The sequence below is a fragment of the Monodon monoceros genome, unplaced genomic scaffold (assembly GCF_005190385.1).
Source record: "Monodon monoceros isolate NGI ecotype Baffin Bay Population unplaced genomic scaffold, NGI_Narwhal_1 Super_Scaffold_13, whole genome shotgun sequence".
Taxonomy (NCBI): Eukaryota; Metazoa; Chordata; class Mammalia; order Artiodactyla; family Monodontidae; genus Monodon; species Monodon monoceros.
This window is the reverse complement of record NW_021703769.1, coordinates 31,039,850-31,058,817: the sequence shown is the minus strand read 5'-3', so window position 1 is coordinate 31,058,817 and position 18,968 is coordinate 31,039,850. Positions and strand designations below refer to the sequence as shown.

Genomic DNA, 18,968 nt, shown 5'->3' with positions numbered 1-18,968 from the left:
TGACCCCCAATTCATGCAGCCTCACTCTGTAGGACACATGGTACGTTTCTCCATCAAAAACACTTGTGATCACTGGTGCAGCGCACTTGTCAGGAGTTTCATTTAAGAAAACTTAAAACTTGGCTAATCTGATAAGTGAAAATGCAGTTTTTTTCTTTGGGGCAAAATGTTTTCATACAACAGAGTGTATAGGGTGAAAAAAGCCTCTAAATGAAGTGTTTCCCTTCAGGTGGTGATCAATGGAGGCGCCACGTCCAGCGGTGAACAGGACAATGAAGACACCGAGCTCATGGCAATATACACGACAGAAAATGGCATCGCAGAAAAGGTACTCCTTGCATCAGCCCCAGCCACTCACCCACCACTGCTATCCCAGATCCCCTACAAGGAGGCAGATATCCATCTGGAGTTTTGTCTCTACCCTCCTGAGTGTGTGTGTGTGGGTTCTCTTTACAATGGAAACAGAAGGAGTGATGAGGAATAGAAGTTACTAATTTTTAATTGTTTTAATGGCAACATAAAGTGAGAACCATGTAGAGGTCTTTATCTAGATATTTTTAAAACCTCAGCCAGGATGCCAGAGGGAAGTGTTAGGTCTGGGTGCTAATATGACTCAGACCCTGAGGGGGTCTAAAGCTTTCTGGGCCTTAGTTGCCTCACCTCTAAAATGGGTATAAAAATATTAGCATCTGTCTTAAAATTGTTGTGAGTATTAAATGAAACAATATGTATAAAGTTATTAGCATTGTGCCTGGTACATACCATGTGTACAGTAAATAGGACACACCAGTAGATAGGTTATGTAGACTGTGAAAGTGCCTTGGACAAAGATCTTTGAAAATCACGCTGAAGTGGGAGAATCTGTTTTTCCACCTCATCCCCTCTGCTTGACAGGTCAGTCTATGTGACCGTAGAATGTGTGACCATGTTCATAGAGGCCAGGAGAGAGCTGCCTGGAGACAGTCCACATGCCTTGATTTCTTTTTCTCTTTGTATCTGCCACTGTGCCTAACACATATGAAAAGTATGATAACATGGCATTTCCAGACTGCATTGCAGCCCTAAGACTTCTCAATTTCATTTGAGTTTCACTTGACAGACTTTTAAAACAGATTTTATTTTTACTATCATCAACTAATATAATGATGCATTATATTCTAGAAGCACTGTACTGCACTGTAAACAGTATATACTGTGTATTCTAGTAACAGACCACTAGGAAGTTGATATATACAATTATAATACCCAGCTTGGGTATTAGTGCAGTAAGTTTACAGTGTAATCATGAAAATGATAAAGAACAAAAGAAATTATATTGAAATTCTTAAATAATCAAATTTTTGTGTCTGTGATTTCTTTCTTTTTCTCTTTCTCCCTTTTTCTTTTTCTTTCTTTTCCAGTTTGGGAGATGGAAATTTCATTTTTGGCTGTCTTGACCAATATGGCTGTTATTTGGTCAAGCTATTCTAAGTTTTGTGGAAGGTAGATTCATGCTGAGATGTTGAAATTCCTGCAGTGTTGGTTTCCAAGTTGCTCCTCAGAGCACAGATTGGAGCAGCCATGGTTGTGGCTGTGGTCTGCAGCAGAGACTCATTCCACAGGGCAGGATCTGGGAGGGGCCCACTGCCTGTCTGGCTTGGGTCTCAACATCCAAGAGGTACATCTTATAGCAAAGTGCTTCTGTTTTTACAGACTTGTTAGGCTGCATCCAATCCTCAGTTATTTGGGCCTTAATCAGAGAGTCACCAGAATTTCCAGGCTGTAGGCTGTCATGAGTTTTGATGTTCATTATCCAGGAGTTGATGGCTGTCTTTTAATATACGATATTTGTTTTTCTCTTTCTGACTTACTTCACTCTGTATGACAGTCTCTAGGTCCATCCATGTCTCTACAAATGACCCAATTTCATTCCTTTTTATGGCTGAGTAATATTCCTTTGTATATATGTAGTTTATACTCTGATGGCTTTTTTTTTTTTAACATCTTTATTGGGGTATAATTGCTTTACAATGGTGTGTTAGTTTCTGCTTTATAACAAAGTGAATCAGTTATACATATACATATGTTCCCATATGTCTTCCCTCTCGCGTCTCCCTCCCTCCCACCCTCCACATCCCACCCCTCCAGGCTGTCACAAAGCACTGAGCCAATATCCCTGTGCCATGCGGCTGCTTCCCATTAGCTATCTACCTTACTACATTTGTTAGTGTGTATATGTCCATGACTCTCTCTCGCCCTGTCACAGCTCACCCTTCCCCCTCCCCATGTCTTCAAGTCCGTTCTCCAGTAGGTCTGCGTCTTTATTCCTGTCTTACCCCTAGGTTCTTCATGACATTATTTTTTCTAAAATTCCATATATATGTGTTAGCATACGGTATTTGTCTTTCTCTTTCTGACTTACTTCACTCTGTATGACAGACTCTAGGTCTATCCACCTCATTACAAATAGCTCAATTTCGTTTCTTTTTATGGCTGAGTAATATTCCATTGTATATATGTGCCACATCTTCTTTATCCATTCATCCGATGATGGGCACTAAGGTTGTTTCCATCTCCGGGCTATTGTAAATAGAGCTGCAATGAACATTTTGGTACATGACTCTTTTTGAATTTTCCTTTTCTCAGGGTATATGCCCAGTAGTGGGATTGCTGGGTCATATGGTAGTTCTATTTCTGGTTTTTTAAGGAACCTCCATACTGTTCTCCATAGTGGCTGAACCAATTCACATTCCCACCAGCAGTGCAGGAGTGTTCCCTTTTCTCCACACCCTCTCCAGCATTTATTGTTTCTAGATTTTTTGATGATGGCCATTCTGACTGGTGTGAGATGATATCTCATTGTAGTTTTGATTTGCATTTCTCTAATGATTAATGATGTTGAGCATTCTTTCATGTGTTTGTTGGCAGTCTGTATATCTTCTTTGGAGAAATGTCTATTTAGGTCTTCTGCCCATTTTTGGATTGGGTTGTTTGTTTTTTTGTTATTGAGCTGCATGAGCTGCTTGTAAATTTTGGAGAATAATCCTTTGTCAGTTGCTTCATTTGCAAATATTTTCTCCCATTCTGAGGGTTGTCTTTTGGTCTTGTTTATGGTTTCCTTTGCTGTGCAAAAGCTTTAAAGTTTCATTAGGTCCCATTTGTTTATTTTTGTTTTTATTTCCATTACTCTAGGAGGTGGGTCAGAAAGGATCTTGCTGTGATTTATGTCATAGAGTGTTCTGCCTATGTTTTCCTCTAAGAGTTTGATAGTTTCTGGCCTTACATTTAGGTCTTTAATCCATTTTGAGCTTATTTTTGTGTATGGTGTTAGGGAGTGATCTAATCTCATACTTTTACATGTAGCTGTCCAGTTTTCCCAGCACCACTTATTGAAGAGGCTGTCCTTTCTCCACTGTACATTCCTGCCACCTTTATCAAAGATAAGGTGTCCATATGTGCATGGGTTTATCTCTGGGCTTTCTGTCCTGTTCCATTGATCTGTCTTTCTGTTTTTGTGCCAGTACCATACTGTCTTGATTACTGTAGCTTTGTAGTATAGTCTGAAGTCAGGGAGCCTGATTCCTCCAGCTCCTTTTTTCATTCTCAAGATTGCTTTGGCTATTCGGGGTCTTTTGTGTTTCCAAACAACTTGTGAAATTTTTTGTTCTAGTTCTGTGAAAAATGCCAGTGGTAGTTTGATAGGGATTGCGTTGAATGTATAGATTGCTTTGGGTAGTAGAGTCATTTTTGCAATGTTGATTCTTCCAATCCAAGAACATGGTATATCTCTCCATCTATTTGTATCACCTTTAATTTCTTTCATCAGTGTCTTATAATTTTCTGCATACAGGTCTTTTGTCTCCTTAGGTAGGTTTATTCCTAGATATTTTATTCTTTTTGTTGCAATGGTAAATGGGAGTGTTTTCTTGATTTCACTTTCAGATTTTTCATCATTAGTGTATAGGAATGCCAGAGATTTCTGTGCATTAACCTTGTATCCTGCTACTTTACCAAATTCATTGATTATCTCCAGTAGTTTTCTGGTAGCATCTTTAGGATTCTCTGTATACAGTATCACGTCATCTGTAGACAGTGACAGCTTTACTTCTTCTTTTCCGATTTGGATTCCTTTTATTTCCTTTTCTTCTGTGATTGCTGTGGCTAAAACTTCCAAAACTATGTTGAATAAGCATGGTGAGAGTGGGCAACCTTGTCTTGTTCCTGATCTTAGTGTAAATGCTTTCATTTTTTCACCATTGAGGATGATGTTGGCTGTGGGCTTGTCATATATGGCCTTTATTATGTTGAGGAAAGTTCCCTCTATGCCTGCTTTCTGCAGGGTTTTTATCATAAATGGGTGTTGAATTTTGTCAAAAGCTTTCTCTGCATCTATTGAGATGATCATATGGTTTTTCTCCTTCAATTTGTTAATATGGTTTATCACATGGATAGATTTGCATATATTGAAGAATCCTTGCATTCCTGGAATAAACCCCACTTGACCATGGTGTATAATCCTTTTAATGTGCTGTTGGATTCTGTTTGCTAGTATTTTGTTGAGGATTTTTGCATCTATGTTCATCAGTGATATTGGCCTGTAGTCTTCTTTCTTTGTGACATCCTTGTCTGGTTTTGGTATCAAGGTGATGGTGGCCTCGTAGAAGGAATTTGGGAGTGTTCCTCCCTCTGCTATATTTTGGAAGAGTTTGAGAAGGATAGGTGTTAGCTCTTCTCTAAATGTTTGATAGAATTCGCCTGTGAAGCCATCTGGTCCTGGGCTTTTGTTTGTTGGAAGATTTTTAATCACAGTTTCAATTTCAGTGCTTGTGATTGGTCTGTTCATATTTTCTGTTTCTTCCTGATTCAGTCTTGGCAGGTTGTGCATTTCTAAGAATTTGTCCATTTCTTCCAGGTTGTCCATTTTATTGGCATAGAGTTGCTTGTAGTAATCTCTCATGATCTTTTTTATTTCTGCAGTGTCAGTTGTTACTTCTCCTTTTTCATTTCTAATTCTATTGATTTGAGTCTTCTCCCTTTTTTTTCTTGATGAGTCTGGCTAGTGGTTTATCTATTTTGTTTATCTTCTCAAAGAACCGGCTTTTAGTGTTATTGATCTTTGCTATTGTTTCCTTCATTTCTTTTTCATTTATTTCTGATCTGATTTTTATGATTTCTTTCCTTCTGGTAGCTTTGGGGTTTTTTTGTTCTTCTTTCTCTAATTGCTTGAGGTGCAAGGTTAGGTTGTTTATTCGAGATGTTTCCTGCTTCTTAAGGTGGGCTTGTATTGCTATAAACTTCCCCCTTAGAACTGCTTTTGCTGCATCCCATAGGTTTTGGGTTGTTGTGTCTCCATTGTCATTTGTTTGAAATGAATAGTAGGGAGCATTAATTCTTCAGGTTTTTAAACATCTGTAGCTGTACCTTTTACTGATCTGTTGGCAGGAAAAATGTCTAGTACACTAAAGTTAGCACATTTCTGCTAGACATTTATTGTTTGTGTGAACATTTTTTTCATCATCTAAACTTTGATAGGTGTGTATTTCCTTGAATACTAGTGAAATAGAGTATCTTCCTATTTTACTGGTCTTTTTTTCCTTTTATTATGAAATGACAAGGATAGTGAGAGTTATCATGTGTTGAATAGTGCTAAGCATCCAGACCCTTGGCTGAATGCTTTAAGCAACCTGTCACATTTAGTCCTCATAGCAACCCTGTTAGAAAGGTGCTATCACTATCCCTGTTTTAAAGGTGAAGAAAATGAAATATTTAGGTCCTTTGCTGCCTTAAATTTGTGTAAAGAAAACTTCATACCAGAGGATGCTGCCCTCTGGGATCTTGCTTTTCAGATGGCATTGAAAGGCTCTCTGAACACCTGACTGTGAAATAAGAATGGACCATTCAAGAAGAGACAAGAGAACTGAGAGCAAGAGAGCCTGTCCTTTGCGTTCCCCATATTCACAGGTTTCTTAATTCATTGTAATGTATTCACTTATTTTATTAAAAACTTGACTTTTTTGATGTCCATTAAAACTCTTGAAGTTCTTATGATAAATGCTGGCTAATATGATATTAGCTATAAGATACTCATCTTGGAATTTGCTTATAGGGATTTTTTTTCCTGAAAGGATGAGGATAATGCCTCAAATCATCAATCATGAATCCATAGGATGGACCTCAGTATCATTGGGACTCTTAGATTAGGGATGTTGAAGGACTTGAACTTCATAATGAGGGTATTTTATTTTAAGTGTTTTTTAGTTTTTACCTTTTTTGACTTATGATTCCTGCAGATTCTCTTTAAGTTACCTTTTATCCCGGTACTAGCTGGTCTTGAAAAACAAATTTCTCTTGAGCATACTTGTTTAACATAAACAGTTCAAAATTGTATTAAACAGTTTAAAATGTGCTGCCTCCATTCTTGGTCTACCCCACATAATTGGCAGCAGGCAGTCTGGTGTGTATATTCCACATTCTTTCCACTCATGCCCGCACACATATCTGAGAGTGTTGTACCATGGACGGTGAGCCACTGCTAGTCCCCACCCCACCTACATAATGTATACCTCACCAGGTTAGTAAATGTATATGGAATTTTTTTATTTTTAAAGTTAATTTTAATATCTTGAATAATCTCATGGTTTTAAAAATCATTCTCTCTATATACACCTATTATTTCTGAACTGTTTGAAAGTAAGTTATAGACATAATGCTCCTTTATTCCTAAATAACTTCAGTGTGTATTTCCTAAAAACAAAAACATTACGATATTCACATTGATACAATTATTATTGATAATTGGTTGATTTCATTAATTTCAATTTTAAAATAAAGCTTAATAATTTTCATTTCCTCAGTTCCAGTAATGTCCCTTACAGCTAAATAATGAGTTAAATAGATAAAGCTTAGTTACAGGATCCAAATCAATATCACTTAATGCATCTAATTGTTAATATGTATCTTTTTTATTAATTAATTAATTAATTAATTTTTGGCTGCATTGGGTCTTTGTTGCTGCATGTGGTCTTTCTCTAGTTGCGACGAGCAGGGGCTACTCTTTGTTGTGGTGCGCGGGCTTCTCATTGCAGTGGTTTCTCGTTGCAGAGCACGGGCTCTAGGTGCACGGGCTTCAGTAGTTGTGGCATGTGGGCTCAGTAGTTGTGGCACGCAGGCTCAGTAGTTGTGGTGCACGGGCTTAGCTGCTCCGTGGCATGTGGGATCTTCCTGGACCAGGGCTCGAACCCGTGTCCCCTGCATTGGCAGGCGGATTCTTAACCACTGTACCACCAGAGAAGTCCCGTTAATGTGTATCTTTAGTCTCCTTTGATCTGGAACAGTTCCATAGTGTTGTTTGTCTTTCATTACCTTGACATTTCTGAATAGTATGGGCCAATTTTCTTTGTAGTATGTCTCTCAATTTGCTTGTCATACTATAATTTTATCTTGTATTTTTCATTAGTGAGGTTGCATCTCTTTTTCACATGCTTAAGAGCCACTTGTATATCCTTTTCTGTGTACTTTCTTTCATATCTTTTATGCCGTTTTGGTTCTTGGTCTTTTTACTAATTTCTAGGAGAGCGTTGCCCTTTTTGATAGGAGTTACAGATGTCACCATTTGGCTTATGATTTTTGCTATGTAGAGCTGATAAAAAATTATGTAGTTAAATTAGTCAATCTTTTATGGATTCTGGATTTTGAGCCATGGTTAGAAAGGCCTTTTTTTATTCTAAATTTATAAGGGAATTCTCTTCTTGTTTTCTGCTAGTACTTTCATGGTTATTTATGTTTAATAAATACCCTGATATATTTGGAATTACTCTTAAGATATGGCTCCAGCTTTGTTTCCCAGATGGCTACCCAGTACCCCGACCCCATTTATTGAATAATCTCATCTTTTCCTCAACTGATATGAAATACCTTTGTCATATACCAAATCCCCAATGTAATTAGGCCTATTTCAGGGCTTTATATTCTGTTTAGATGTTCTGTCTATTCAGGCACCAGTACCATATTTTTATTGTAGGCTAATGGTGTTTTATATCTTTTAGGGCTAGTTTCTCCATGTTGCTCTTTTTTAGAATTTTTCTAATCATATTTATGAGCTGTAGAATCAGCTTGTCTAATCACCCCCATCATCCCCCAACAACCCCAAAAATACCTATTGGTATTTTTATTGGGATTGCATAGATTTAGTAATTCGCTTAGAGAAAATTGGCATCTATATGATGCTTAGTCTTCATGTTTAAGACTGTGATAAGTCTTTCTGTTTGTTCTGTTCTTCTTTTGTATCTTTTAGGAGGGGTTTTGAAGTTTTCTTCATTTATGTCTTTCATATTTCACAAGTTTATTGATAGGTAGTTTATCTTTCTCATGTCTATTGGTAATCAAACTTGTTTGTCCATTATATCTACAAACCTTGTAAACTGTTGATGACTATGTATTGCTTTTATATTCCATTACTTTACCGAATATCTTGTTTTCACTTGATTACTCAGATTTTCCAAGTATACATTCATGTCATTTGCAAATAGTGATAAGTTTACCTTGCCTTATCTAATTTTTATTCTTGTAATTTCACTTTCTTATCTAGAAAACGAACTTTCTTTACTAGAAGTATCTAGCATTGGCTAGTACCTTCAGTGAAAGTAATGGGGGTGATAGTGGACATCCTTGACTTTGGTGGTTATAGTTTCTCTATTATGATAGTGGTTTTGGCCTAAATAGATACATTTCACTATGTGAAGGAAATATCCTTATTCTTAATCTATTGAATCTTTCAAGATCAAGTATAACTTTTGAATTTTGAGCAGATGCTTTCTGTGTGTTATAGAGATGATCATTTGATTTTCCTCCTACTATCTCTCAATATGATCTATTGAGAGATAGATCAGCAACAACTGAGGCTGTCAGTGTTGAACCATCAATGCATTCTTGATGTGTATGATCACAATTTATTATTATTTTTTAATGCATTGCTGGATTTTGTTAATACATATTTCTTTAGGATTTGAGCATTAATATTCATGAGTGGGGTTGATCTGAAGTTTTTTTTGGGGGGTGGTAGTGTCATCTTTGGGAGGTTTAGATATCGGTATTATGTTTGCTTCACAAAAGGTTTTGGGGAGGGACTTCCCTGGCAATCCAGTGGTTAACACTTTGCACTTCCACTGCAGGGGGTGTGGGTTCAATCCCTGGTCAGGGTACTAAGATCCCACATGCCATGCAGCTTGGCAAAGAAAAAAAGATTTTGGGGAGTGTTCTTTTCCTTAAAAAACATGGGAATTTGTGTCTGTGTATGAAACATAAATATTACATGTAATATGTTGAGTGTGTGTGTATTTAAAAGTTTGTTAGCGTTCCCTATAAAATCATCTGAGTCTAGTATTTTTTTTTGACATACCTTTGAGAATTTCTATTTCTTCTTTGGGAATCAGTCAGTTTGGGACTTATTTTATTCTGGAGTCAGTTTTGGTAAAGTATTTTTTTCTAAAATTTTGACTCATTCTAATTTTCAAGTTATATACATAGAACTGAGCAAAATGGATTTTTATGTTTTTTAATTCCTTTATTCTGTGATTATTTCCACTTTTTTTTCTGATTTTTTATGCTTGTCCTTTCTCCTTCCACATTGCTCCATTTTTATTTCCCTGGATTAGCTAGTTGGGGTTTTTTTAATTTAAAAGAACTAAATTTTAGATTTACTTAGTGCAAGTGCTTTTCTGTTTTCTAATGTATCCGTTTTTTATTCCTTTATTGGTTTTCCTGTTATTTTCTATTATTTTTTGAGGCATATGCTTAGTTTGTCTTTTTGTTTTAAGTGCAAAGACTATGAATTTTCCACTAAGCACTGCTTTAGCTATATCCAGTGGATTTTCATAGTTAATTCTAATAAATTTTCTATTTTCTAAATAGTTTTCTATTTTGGATCACATTTCTTCCCCTTTGCCCTTTAAGGGGACATTTAAAAATTTCCAGATAGAGGAGGGTTTTTCTTTTTCTTTTGGCTGAGTCAGGTCTTAGTTGCGGCACATGGGATCTTTTGTTGTGGCATGCGGGCTCCTCATGGTGGTGCGCAGGCTTCTCTCTAGTTGTGACGTGCAGGCTCCAGAGCGCATGGGTTCAGTAGTTGCGGCGTGTGGGCTTAGTTGCACTGTGGCATGTGGGATCTTAGTTCCTGCACCAGGGTCGAACTGGCATCCCCTGCATTGCAAGGCTGATTCTTAACCACTGGACCACCAGGGAAGTCCCTGGAGGAGGGTTTTTTTGTTTTGTTTTTGTTTTTTGCTGTATGCGGGCCTCTCACCGCTGTGGCCTCTCCCGTTGCGGAGCACAGGCTCCGGATGCACAGGCTCACAGCCATGGCTCACGGGCCCAGCCGCTCCGCGGCATGTGGGATCCCCCTGGACTGGGGCACGAACCCGTGTCCCCTGCATCGGCAGGCGGACTCTCAACCACTGCGCCACCAGGGAAGCCCTGGGAGGAGGGTTTTTGATTGTCTGTTTTTTTAATTTCCAGTTTTATTGTATTGTGATCAGAAAATGTTACTTGTATTATTTTTTGGAATGTATTGATGTGTTCCTTATGGTGGAATTTTTGCAAATATTTTTTGTGAATTTTTGTGTTCTAGATAATTGAAAACAGTTAAATATTTAGGTTATATTTTATTAGTTATTACATCTTTTCTTTTGCCTGCCATTTGGTCTGCCATAAATTGAGAGATTAATTTCCCATTATTGGTATTTTTTAGATTTCTCATATTTCTGAGATATTTTGCTTTATAATTATCGACTCTCTCTTATTTGTACATAGACACTTATAACATGTTTATGGTGAATTGTACCTTTTATCATTTAAAACATACTCATATTTGTCTTGGTTATTGCTCTTTAGCTAGAATACTACCTTGTTTGAAGATAATTAAGACTTTATTTGCATTTTTCTTTAGCTTTGCTCATTCTTAGGTGTATCTCTTACATACAGCATAGAATTGAGTTTTGCTTTGAGAAGGTCTTAAAATCTTGTTCTTTCAATAGTTGAGTTTAGCCTGTTTACATTTAGTGATAATGACAAGTATCTATTTTATTTATTTGTGTGTGTAGTTGTGATATTTAAAAACTTCTGTACTTTATTCTAGTGGACACCTATATAATCATAACTATAGAACAATATACTTAACCCTTTATTTCATTGTCTTCTAGTTTCCTACCATGAACAGTAACAAAATTCCTGTTTTTCCTTCCTTCCTTTTGCTCTTTCTCTCCTCTACTATCTGATTTTGGTCAGAAATATTACTTTTGCCCATCATTATAATTGATTTGTTAGCTTCAAGTATCATCCTTTGACTTCCAGCTATATTAGATGACAATTTACTCTACCGCTTGCCTTTTTCCTTTTCACTCTCACATTTTGTTAATTGTAATGACTATCTTTTTGGTGCATTTATATATTCTGGCAATCTAATCCCTATTTTTAGTTTTATTTATTTATTTTTGGTATTTTGGAATTTTATTTTATTTATTTTTAATTTATTTTTTGTACAGCAGGTTCTTATTAGTTGTCCATTTTATACATCTAATCCCTATTTTTAGTTTTAATTCTACAGTTAATTTGAGACAAGCCTTCTGCTGGTTTCCCTAATAATTTCTGGGTTGACCGAAGTTCACCCTCTAGACCCTTGATATTCAAAGTGTAGTCCATGCACCAGCATCATTAACACCATTACCTACATGTTAGAAACGTAGAATCTCTGCCCCAACCAAGACCTGCTGAATCAGAATTTGCATTTTCATACAATTCCTATGTGATTTGATATGTTCACTGAAGTTAGAGAAGTAACACTATAGTAGTAGTTTCCAAGAGAAGAGCTGGATCATGGGAATAGTTTTGGATGAGAATTTATCTATAGCATTTAGCCTTGAAGGAGAGTTCAGCTGGGTGTAAAATCCTTGGGACATTGTTTGGATCCTGACTCAAATAAATCAGCTGTAACAAAGTTTTGATACAATATGAAAAAAGTTTTAAAAGCATTGGGTATTAGGTGATATGAAGAAATTGTTAATTTTATTAGCATGTAATGGTATTTTGCTTCTTTTTAAAAGTCTTTATCTGCTGAAGAGACATACATATGTGTTTATGGGCAAATTTATGTATTTTGAGGATTCAGTTTAAAATAATCCATCCCCTTACCCCAGTAAAGTTGGAATGGTATGGGGAATAGATTAAACAAGAACATAGGGCTAATAAATTTTGAAGCTGGAGTTAGGGCAGGCATTTCATATTCCTTCTACCTTTGTATATGTTTGGAAAATAGTATAACACAAAGTTAAGAAAATAATTGAATCATAATAGTTTGCTGTTTTCCCATTTTCTGGTGTTGAATGTGGCTATGAAGAACTCAGGCTGGTTTTTTCTTTAAGTCAGTATCTTGATCTTTTTGCCTGTCCTATTCTTTATTTATCTTTGATAATCAGTAACTTTAATGACTATCATATGATAATAATCATATCATAAGTTTTGATGCTGACCTGGGTCAGTTTTTCCTGGCACTTTCAATATTTAGCTTCAAGGCTAATGAATGTTGTCTTGAATTATATCTTTATTTTTTGTTCCAGTCTCTTCTTTTGGTTTCCTTATTTGGGGGCTCCAATTATGCATATTTTGGATCTCCTTTGTCTGCCTTCTTTATCACTTCTCTCTAATCTTTTTTTCTCTTACATTTTTTTCATGTTGTCTCTTCCCTCTTGTGCTCCTACCACTTTCATCTTTCTATTTTTCCCCCTTCTGTCCAGATTCTTTCAACTCACATATTATTTCCCTTTGTTCTTAAATTTTTTAATACAGTTGATTGTTTTATTGAGTTTTCAAAATAGCTGAATCCTTTTTCATTAATTTATTGAGTACTTAGTGCATCTTTCTAATTTGCAGGCATATCCTTTAGTTCTTGGAAATTTTCTTATTTCTTTGATTCCTGTATTCTGTTTTCTTCCATAAAAATTGTTATTATTTCTTGTCTTTTGTTTTAAGCAACCTTTTTATTATGCTCAAGGATTTGGGATGGGGCATCACGGGCTGGTTGCTTCTGTCATGCTGGCATGACATTTTTCCTCCCCCTCCCCTAAATATTTATTTTTATTTATTTATTTTACTTTTGGCCGCATCAGGTCTTAGTTGCAGCATGTAGGATCTTTCATTGTGGCACACGGGCTCTTTATTGCAGTGCGCGGGCTTCTCTCCAGTTGTGGTGTGTGGGTTTTCTCTCTCTAGTTGTGGTGCACAGGCTCCAGAGTGCATGGGCTCTGTAGTTGTGGCGTGCAGGCTCCAGAGTGCGTGGACTCTGTAGTTGTGGTACGCAGGCTTGGTTGCCCCGCTGCTTGTGGGATCTTAGTTCCCCGACCAGGGATTGAACCCACGTTCCCTGCATTGGAAGGCAGATTCTTTACCACTGGACCACCGGGGAAGTCCCCGTATTTGTCTTTTTGTTATTTTGAGCACATATATTTGACTTTCAACCCTTTTGTTGAGTTTTTTTTTCCTATTTTGTTTTTAGTTTCTAAGATCTCTTTTCCTGTTTTTTGTTTATTTGTTTGTTTTTATTTGCTGATTAAAGCTTTTAAAACGGCAGTGCTCTCCTCCCAGGTTCAAAATATTTTTATTTTTGTGAAGACACAGGTTTCTTCCCCCCCACCCCCAGTATGTTTTCTTTCTACTACATGGACCCTATTTCCTCTGTTTATTTGGCTCTTAGTTTTGGAGGAATGTGAGGCAATAAAAAATATGACTGTAGGGTCATTGTGTGTGGATGAAGTTTGTCTACTGATGGGCCTTTCCACTGAGTAGGGAAAGCTGTCTTATCACTGTAGGGTCTAGAGATGGCAGTGTCTTGTCTCTGAGGCTGATCAATTCCTCTAGAAATAAATCCTCTAGTCTCCTCCTGTGGGTACATAACCTGGCTTCTGGCATTTGGAAGCAGATGAGGATCCCGCTGTTCATGCTTGCATTTAACCCCACATAGCATTCTTCAGTCTGAGGTGTTTCTGATTTGTATTCTTCAAACAATACATTTTTGTGTCTTGTAGGATGAAGACAGCAGTAGGCAACAGGGTGTCTGGTTCGCAGAGTTAAATCCCATCTTCTTTCCATCCCTACTCTGTCTTGTGCCTCCAAGCATAGAACCTTTCTGGGCTTCTGTTGGTCAACCAACTTGCTTCTTTATACCTTCCCTCTCCAGGCACCAATGTTTTAGGTTCCTTCCCTCTCCTAAATGGGTCACAGCTCATACAAATGCTTTGCATATTCCAAAATATGTTATTCTCATTTCTCTTTCTACTGTTTTCTTTGTCCTTGTAGATTTGTGTCATATTTATTCTTAGTGTTTTCAGGAGTTAGAGGAAATGACAGATGTGGTCAATCAACCATGTTTTACTAGAACTCAAAAACTGGTTATTGAAAAGACCAGTGACATTGATCTTTGGTGGACCTGATTAAGTGAAAGATGAGAAAGCACTAATGCATATTAGCAATGTGAAAGGAAATATAAGAAACATGTATAAGAGAATATTAACTGCAACTTTATGATAATCAATTTGAAACCCTATAGCAGGGTTGGCAAGCTACATCCTGCAAACCAAATCTGGCCCAACACTTGTTTCTGTAAATAAAGTTTTATTGGAACACAGCTATAACTCATTTGTTTACATATTGTCTAATGTTCTTTTGCACTATAATAGCAGAGTTGAGTATTTGTGACAGAACCATATGGCTCACAAGGCCTAAAATATTTACTGCATAACCCTTTACAGAAAGAGTTTGCTGACTCCTGCTGTAGAGGAAATTATTTCCTAGAGAAAAAGACTACAAGTGACTTAAAAGTGCTGTACTAGATAAATAACCATAGGAGAGATTGGAAAGGTTATTAACGATCTTTTAAGAAGTCTCCAACAAGAGAACTGAATTCTGAGTTCACTAATCTTTGAAGAACAGGTAATTTCCTTTTTCTTTAGATTATCTTAGACCATAGAATAATATGGAAAAGCCTATTCAAGATGACATCATCAAATTATTAATGTAGTCATCTTTTAAAGAAACCTCGCTGTTGGAGCTTTTTGTTTTGCAGTTTTAAGAGAGTTCATATTGTTCATGCAGTGATAACAGAATGTGGTACCAGGGTCCACAGTGACCAAACACACTCCTTCTGTCTCTGGGAAGGGTGGTGCAGCATTTTTCTGACAGAGTTCACTGATCCCCTTGATCACACAATTCCCTACTTTTTCTTAATACCATTTGTGGACATTTTACATTAGTTCCATTTCTGAGTTGTAGAACCACCCTCATTACTAAGAAAAATTGTGTGTGTACAGTGTATGTATATGTTTGTGTACACATCTTAATCTTAGCCTTCCAGGCCTGAAAGAGGACAGATGCAGTCTTTTCATTTCTGTTCATCTGTTTTATAGTTAAAACTAGTCATTTTGGAATCATTAGAATAATAATGCGTATAATATTATTGTAACAGATTGTACTAATGTAGTAATTGTAGTGTTACTGTACTCTGTTTTCAGACATTTCTTTGTTACTTTGTGAGCAGTAAAATTCCCCATCTGTAGGTAATATGATAGTGTTGAATTGTCCTTTGTATAGTGAGTCCAGTATCCATAGTTGCATCATGTCAGCAAATGGTCAACTTAGTTCAGGGATTTCCAGGACTGATTTGGGAGTCCCAAATCAGGTTCAGTGGTTTGCTAGGAGGACTCAGAATTCAGAAAAGCTATTACACTCCTGGTTACAGCCTATTTGAGAGAAAGGGTCAGATTAAGATCAATGGAAAAAAACATGTAGGGCAAGGTCTAGGAGACACAGAACAAGCTTTCGGTTGTCCTCTTCCTAGTGGAGTCATGTGAGCAGTGCTTAATTTCCCCCGAAACAAAGTGTGACAACACTGAAGGAGTGTTTGCCAGACCCTCTGGAGTCAAACTGATACCATGTGGCCCAAGGCCCCATCATCAGTTGCATTGTTAGCATAATCTATGAAGGGCAGCTCAAGGCTTCATTCAGGTAAACAGATATACTCTTAAGAGGCAGGATATTCCAAGAGCACAGAGGTTATCTTCCAGGTGGCAGGCAAGGGCCAAACTTCTCTTTGAAATGTGCAGGGTTTGGACAACCCAGACCTGCTGAGTTAATCCTTTACTGTACATCACCACATATCAAGTTCCTCACCATGTGTACTTTCTCTACCACCGCTACAAACAAATTTTAAATGACACTTATAATAGGTTTAAACCCATTTAATAATGCAGATCTGCCAGCATCCATTGTTTGAATGGAAGAAAAAGTTCTTTCCAAAAGGTCATATTCAATTCACATTTGGATTAGATAAAATGTCAATTTACATCAGATATTTACCTTCAGGCTTTAGAAGGTAAGGCTGAATTGTGTCACTTCTTTCGTTCAAGAGTATTTGGCCCCCAAATCCCTGTGCATGAAAAATGGAGTGATAAACATAAGGAGTCAGCATCTTTCAAATGTGGATCAAATCCATTGGAAAGGGGGTACAAATTGGGCTAGGTGTGGCCAAGGATCAGAATGTTATCATCTTTATCGTTTTTGTGGCACATCTTTTAATTTTATTTCCTCTTAGGCACTTTATGTTATTAAAAAACTAAAAAAAAAAAAAAATGCACATCTTGGGTTCCAAGAAATTGTTTGTAGGGTTTTAGAAACTACAGCAGTATTGAGGGTATATGGGGGAACCCCCGAGTTTTCAGTTTGGCTCAGATACTGGATGAGTTCAGAAGTGATGCTGAAGCTGAAGCTGACTGGAAATGTCTAGACTATAACCTAAAGTGTCTGGTCTTTGTAAAGATTCTGGCTTATAAAGGATGCAAGGCTTAACATTTTAAAAAATCTTTAGTAATGGTGAGGGGAAAAGAAAAAAAAAAGTCCCCTAAAGTATAAATACATTTTTAGTCTATTTTTTAAAAGAAAATTTGAATCATCATATCTATATACCTTTGCTCTCTTCACTCACCATTATGTCTGAGCAGCAGTGTTTTAAAAGAAGGGTGTTTAGGTACAGAAGTCTTTTTCCTTGCAGGGATGGAATGGGATAGGAGGGACAGATTAGTGCTCTCTGTTGGAAAGTGGTTAGCATTTTGTAACATTGCTTCATTAGGGTTACCACCCAAGGGCAGCTCATGCCAAGGTATTACTTTGTGCTCTCAACCTTGGGAGCATCCCTCTCCATGCAGTGGGTGCCCAGTCTTGGGGAGAAGCTCTGAGCAAGTTGGGTGCTCTTGGGTGTGAGTTGATGGAAGGAATGCTGAAGCCCCAAATCCTGAGAGCAGACTGTCCCACCAAGTGAGTGTGCTTGACACTGTGTCAGAGGTGACCAAGGCTTAATTTTACAGGAGAGCAACAGACACTTTATAAAGTTGTTTTTCAGTAACAGTAGCCTGTGCTGAGTTAACTTTAGTCCTTGCTTCCATTAAACAACTTGTTTTCTCCCTCTCGTTCACAGAGCTCTCTTGCTGAGACCTTGGATAGCACGGGCAGTCTTGACCCCCAGAGATCGGACATGATTTACACCATAGAAGATGTTCCTCCCTGGTACCTGTGCATATTTCTGGGGTTGCAGGTAAGATGATTCCTTTGGAATATAACCACCAGCAGATGCTTGAATTGTCTGTCTGGATTATTTAAAATTCAATTTTTATTTTTTATTTATTGACAACTTTAATATAAATTACTCTTTTAAGAATGTTGAATGGGAATTGTTAACATGAACTTCATAACAGTGAAAGGAGGAAAACAGGAGGAGTAGGTTAATCATGGAATGAAAGAAGGAAAATGTTCAGGGAATAAGCAAGAGAAATGACATGGAAGTAAGGGAAAAAGGTCATAGATGTGTGGAAAGGGGAGAATAGAGGGAAGATAAAGGTAGAAGAATAGAGAAAAGAAGGGTTAATGTTCATCTCTCATTCCTAGTTAACCAACCACAGTCACCGTCAGTTCTGCCATGAAATATGGGTGACACTGAGAAGTGCTGTGTTGGTCAGGGCATAAATGTGGAGGCTTCAATCTTATTTTTAAAGGAAGGCAAACTTCGCCTCGGTGGTGTCTGCTTTGTCTGCTGCAATTTCCAGTGGGAGCAGAGCAGGGAAGCTGCCAGGGGAGGGGTGGGGGGATGGGGTGAGAGGTGACCCAAGCTAATGCAGGACTCCTGAATCTTTGGTACCCACTTCCCCCACCACCACCACCACTCCCTTTTCCCACTTACGATTGAAGTGGGGCTTTAAGAGAAAGGGGATGACATGGAAGGCTCTTTGTCCAGATGCATACCCCTGGCCTGTGTTTGCCTTGGTTTTGAGGTTTCACTTTCCATTCTTTATGTTTGAATGATCAGTTCATGCTGAGAAAATCAGTCCCGTTATCCAGAGAGGTTTATTCACTTGGAGGTGAACTGTACCTGATGAGAGCTGATGCTTTGGTCCAGTTTCCAGGCCCCTCCCCGTAGGTATCAAAGCACTTGGTAACCTGGACAGAAAGGCATCTAATAAGAAGACATAACCAAAGGAGCTGACTGGTCTTGGCAAATAATTTCCCTAGGGCTGAGTATCTGGAATCAGATTCAAGAAACTCATTTTTTGAAATGTTTATATTATAGATGTTTCTAGAAGTAGTCTTCCCGGTTCAGATAGGATTGGGAAACCCTGTGTGCATCATGCCCTTCTTGACAGTGCACAGCACTCTTAAACTTGTGAGCAGCTCTGGGAAGTCCTGGATGAGAATATTCTCTTCCCCTCACCAAACACCTATTAGTGTTACACAGTTGGGCTTTATGGGCTGCAAGCAGCACATTTTGGCAAACATGACCAGAGATGGGGAACTATTAGGAAGAAATGTAGGAAGTTTGCAGAACAGAAGTAGGAACTGAACAGGCAGGCCTCTGGGAGGAAGGGAAGTGAGCAGTGAGGGCTGGAATGTCCTGCCAGGGC

The 18,968-nt window shown here is 37.7% G+C and overlaps 1 protein-coding gene across 2 annotated transcripts in view; it reads left to right on the top strand.

Annotated features, from left to right (window-relative positions):
* Positions 1-18,968, top strand: part of SLC23A2 (solute carrier family 23 member 2) — a 150,220-nt gene that overhangs the window by 87,539 nt on the left and 43,713 nt on the right. For both annotated transcript variants that reach the window (XM_029220428.1, XM_029220429.1), the window contains exons 3-4: positions 230-328; positions 17,492-17,608. In XM_029220428.1, coding sequence (XP_029076261.1) covers positions 230-328; positions 17,492-17,608 — 216 coding nt within the window. The remainder of the gene's footprint in view (positions 1-229; positions 329-17,491; positions 17,609-18,968) is intronic.